The 4,987-nt window shown below is 52.6% G+C and overlaps 1 protein-coding gene across 1 annotated transcript; it reads left to right on the forward strand.

Annotated features, from left to right (window-relative positions):
- Window positions 1-1,524: 1,524 nt before the first annotated feature.
- Window positions 1,525-3,359, forward strand: GUITHDRAFT_146794 (hypothetical protein; the record flags this gene model as incomplete). The annotated part of the gene is made up of 7 exons (XM_005821964.1): window positions 1,525-1,740; window positions 1,785-1,916; window positions 1,962-2,100; window positions 2,306-2,620; window positions 2,690-2,999; window positions 3,057-3,200; window positions 3,320-3,359. 7 exons carry the CDS (start codon window positions 1,525-1,527, stop codon window positions 3,357-3,359), a joined length of 1,296 nt encoding a protein of 431 aa, XP_005822021.1.
- Window positions 3,360-4,987: the final 1,628 nt, after the last annotated feature.

A 4,987-nucleotide genomic window follows, 5' to 3' on the forward strand; every position in this document is an offset into this window, starting at 1 on the left:
CATCTAATCTTCGTCATGTGCTGGCGCTGCAGTATAACGAGATGATCCTCAAATTGCATCCTTGTTCTTCTACGACTGGATATTTCTTGTCGTCTCCCTGAGAGAAGAAGATTGGTGCTGCTGGTCAGGGAGGTGTACTTCGTGCTCGCTCTCATCACGGTGGGTGTCGATGTTGGCCCCAGCAGGAGAAGCAGCAGATGAGCTGGTACCTGAAGCAGGAGGTGGTCGACGACGAGAAGAAGAAGAAGTAGAAGAAGTCCTGTAGAGGTAAGGGGAGGTGAGGAGAATGATGTTCTGGTTGATGATTGTAATAAAAAAAAAATCGTCTTCCCCCCCCCAGCTCGTCGACCTTCTCGAAGTAGGAGGAGGAGGAGGAGGAGGAGGAGGAGGAGGAGGAGGAGGAGGAGGAAGCGCATGAAAAGGCGGAGGGCGAAGAGCAGGAGGAGCGCGGAGGAGAAGAGGAAATACCGCGTGTAAATATCTTGCATTTCTTCTCTGTCCTGATTTACTCGCTCTTGCAAGCTCATGACATCGCGATCGATCGTGCTTTGGATGTTCGCGCGATGCTCCTTCAGCTCCTCGCGCTGTTTCGCAGAGTCAGCGCATGCCGTGCTCACGTCTCGGTACCTGCATGCTGATACGTCGCTCCAGGATCGCAAACCAGTCCTCCTCCTCCTCCTCCTCCTCGTTCTTGTAGGAGCTGCTCATCTCCACCTCTCGCCGAAGTTTGCTCGCCTGACTCATCTTTGAAGGCTCTGCAAACTTCAACGAGGGACCTGTATACGTCGCTGGTCGACTGGTGCTCGAGCTCCTTGCTAATTTTCCGCCGAAACTGGATGGCTCGAGAGGGAGAGGAGCCAACGAGGGTCTCGGCCTGCCAGGAACGATCGCATCGTATCCTAAACTCGCTGTCCGTGACAGCCCAGCTCGAGTCTGCAGCTTTCGTCCTCCACCTGCTCCACCCCTGCTAGCCGCCCCAGTCCTCCGTCCTTCCTTTGCACTACCAGCCATAAGGATGAGAGGGGGTCGGCTACTACCTGCTCGCCCTCCTGCTCCTGCCCCTCCTGCCCCTCCTGCCCCTCCTCTACCTCGCCATTGCTCCATCGGGGACTTTCGATGTACTAACCCGAATTTCCAACATATAATTTCAAATATTGTGGAAAATTCGAATTTTCAAAACGTTCCTGCATATTAATGTTGAGTAAAAGTTGAATACTTTAATGGCGAGGCGCATCAATCCTCGTCGACGAAGATGATGAGCATGATGGTGATGATGATGATGGAGATGGTGATGGTGATGGAGACGATGATGACGATGATGGAGATGATGATGATGGAGATGATGACAACGATGGATGAAGAGACGATGGAATGCGAGATAGAGATAGAAAGGGAGAAAGGGAGAGAGGGAGGGAGGGAGAGCGGGTGGGGTGGAAAAGGACAGCGATCTAGTAGGCACTGAGAGAATTAGGGATCTTACAACTTGACACCATTGTTGTTTTCACATGCTGATCTATTTGGCAGATGAAGGAGAGGAGTATTGCTTGTCCTCTCTTTCTCTTCCTCCTCCTGTCAAGTGCTGGTATTGAATGCTCAATCTCGTCTACTTTCGAAGAGATCAGAAGACCTCATGCGGTAGTTCAGCGGCTGTTCGAGCAGGCGTCGCAAGCCGGCACAGTGCGGGGTGACTTTGGTGTTGTGGAGCATTTCGAGAAGACTTTGGAGGGCAAGTGGGACCAAGTGAGTGAGTGCTGCTGAGAGAAAGTGCTGAGGTGCTGCTGCAGGTTCCCTTGTTGAACGATGCGAAGAATGTGGAGGAGATAGGAGATGGGGTGCTGGTGCGATTCCGAGGGATGATCCAGAACATTATGAACATAGAGTTCTATGTGAAGAGCGTCAAGATAAAGGAAGAGAGGGTGGAGATGTTCTTGGTGAAGTTCTTGCTATGACGAGCATCGCAGACGGGAGAGGTCAAGCAAGTTTCTTGCAAGTATAAGGATTCCTTCCCCTCCAACATGCTGGAAATTCCGGATGTTAGCGATTCTCGGACAGCTCGAAAACTTGGAGAGCGAACTCCTTGCATTTGTTTCCCTATCCCAGGTACCCTTGAACCTCTTGAGGAGGGGGACGGGAAGAGTTGGACGTCAGGGGGGTAAGGAACAGGAGGAGCAGGAGGATCAGGAGGAAGGAGGGTAGCAGGAGAATGGGAGGGGGAAGGGGAGGAAGGAGGCACTGGGAGGAGAAGGAGAGGAGGAGGATGAGGGGGGGCGGGTGGAGGGGGCGGGAGCAGATGATGGGATGGCAGGCGAGACAGATTGGGTGAAGAAGGCTTTCAGTGCGTGTGCCCCTCCCCTTCCTCTGCGATTCGAAGAAGAGGAAGTTGAAACGAAAGAGAAAACTTCTGGAAAGAGAACTTTTGAACCGGGAGAGGAGACGGGGACAGTGGACGCGGGTGAAGAGACGAAGGGAGATGGAGCTGAAGAAGTTAAGCGTCAGGAAGAAGCATTAATCCAGCAAGAAGAAAACAATTCCTCCTCCATTGCATCGAATCGAACTCTCAAGCCCACAAAGATGTTCGTCCTCAGGGCAGGAAACCAAAGCAGCGTGCTGTTTCCTGAAGGTTGACTTCTCCTGATCCTCGCCCCCCTCTTCTCCTCCTTCATCTGACTGACTGATGGTACGATCGCAGGTTTCTCTGAGGAGCAAGCACGGGAACTGGTCTCTACCGAGCTGGCCCGGCACCCGGACTGGAAGATAGAAGTGGCGAGTCCAGAAGATGTTGAGGACGCGCATAAGTTCATCCCGACCGTCCAGACGGAGGCAGAGATCATGAGGAGGTACCAGAAGTTCCCGGACGAGAGAAAGAAGGGGGAGAAGAGGAAGAAGAAGGATGAATTGCGATGGGCCTTCGGGCACGACCAGTTCGGGTCAAAATCAGCAGAGAATGGGGAGTTCAACCCTGGTCAGCAGTACTTGATGAAGTTGTACGATATTGACAGGTGCGATTTGGGAGAAGGGGGGGAGGAGTTGACGGCGATTCTGATGATTGCAAGCAGGAAGCACATTGATATCCTGCAAGTAGCGGAGTTCGTTGGGATCCTGTCTTTCGATGCGGTCGGGACAGTTTTCAAAGATGACATCAAGGAGGCGTACAATGAAATACCAGATGAAATCTTCTCGCTCAACATGGTTCCAACCAGGTGTTGTCAAACCTCAAACATCACAACTTGTCTTCTTGCTCATTGCAATGGCAACTGACTCTAACTCTGCTCGTCTGCTCAGCGTTCTTCCTCGCGTACATGTGCTGTTCATACGGCAGCTTTCCTCGAAGAAGAAGAAGATTTTGTTTCATCCGCTGATAACTAAGATGCTCTCTCCCCTTCCTCCTCTCTATCGTGACTTGATCTCCAAGATCAAATATGATTTGCCAGGTCCCCCCTCCTCCCTCCCCTCCCTCCCTCCCTCCCTCCCTCCCTCCCTCCCTCCCCCGCTTCTGCCCCCTTGAGCTCCTTTTCCTCCTCCTCCTCTTGTTCCTCTCTCGGTACCTCTCCTCGTCCTCTTCCTCCTCTCGACCACTTCCCCTTTCCCGCCTTCCCCTCTACCTCGTCCACCCCCTCGTTCGCTACCTGACAGAGCCCTCCAGCGCTCAAAAGCAGCGTAATTTCCATCCTGCGAGCAGCTCTTGACGAGGACGATTTCGCTGCGCAGTATGTCTTCTACTGCATGATATCCAAGGTGAATGGAGTTGTTGTTGTTGTTGTTCTTGTTGTTGTTGTTGTTGTTGTTGTGTGTGCGTGTGTTGAGAGGAGGGAGGGGGAGGGGGGAGAGAAGACAGGGACTGGATTGTCGGGAAATGAAGAGGAAATGAAGCTGATGAGGTTGGAGGGAGAGACGGAGGAGGGAGAATGAATGGAGGAATTGTTGGGCAGGAATAGAGGGAGGGATGAAGGGGAAAGGAAAGGGGAGGAGGAGGAGGGAGAGGGAGACAGATAGGGAGACGGAGAGGGAGGGAGGCAGGGAGGGAGGCAGGGAGGGAGGGGGAGGTTAAAGGATAGGGGAACTGTCACGTAGGGCAGCTACTGAGCAAGGAGAGCTCTGCAATCATCATTCCTCATTTCTTCCCCCAGATGAACAGCGCAGCTGACGGCCATCGAACGCCCGGGAAATTTTCTGTTGGTCTCAAGGTGGAGTCGGGGGGCGAAGAAGAAGGAGAGGGTAGTGGAGAGGCTCCATAGAGCTCTCTGCTCCCTGCTGCCGATGGTCCCAGAAGGTGAAGGTCAGCTCGAAGAGTCTCAATAGCGGCACTTTGCTGTGCAAGAGAAATTTGAAATCAGATCTCATCAGTGCCTGTCCTTTCCCAGGTGAACTCCCTGCTGCTCCTGCTCCTGCTCCTGCTCCTGCTGCTTCTGCTCCTCCTCCTTTGTTTTCCTCTGCAAAGCTACTGCACGTGGCTCCTACTTCTTGTCCTGCTGTTCTCCTCGTGCCTTCCTACATAATCCCCTTACTTCTGCTCGTGACAGGCACCTCGAGGTTGCTTGTTCCTTCTTGATCACGACGACATCGCGCCTTCAGGTTTGAGCTTGACTCCTCCTCTCTCTCTCCCTCCTCCTCCTTTCTCTCTCCCTCCTCCTCCTCCCTTCCCCTCCTCCCTTCTCTTACTCCGTCCCTTCCTCTCCTCCTTACATCTTCTCCTTACATCTTTACCTGCCTTCCTCCAGTCTCCTCTCCCTTGCTTCCCTCCCATGATCTTGTGATGAAAAGGCGTGACGGGACTTGGCTACAAGAGTATGATGGCACTCAAGTAAGAAACGTGGGGTGATGATGATGATGATGACGACGACGACAACGACGATGCCAACGACGATGATGACAGAGATGATGATGATGATAATGATGGAAATGATGATGACAATGATGGAAATGATGATGATGATGATGTGAATGATGATGATGATGATGATGATGGAGATAATAGAGGCCGAGGCAG

Source organism: Guillardia theta (genome assembly GCF_000315625.1).
Source record: "Guillardia theta CCMP2712 unplaced genomic scaffold GUITHscaffold_134, whole genome shotgun sequence".
Classification (NCBI taxonomy): domain Eukaryota; class Cryptophyceae; order Pyrenomonadales; family Geminigeraceae; genus Guillardia; species Guillardia theta.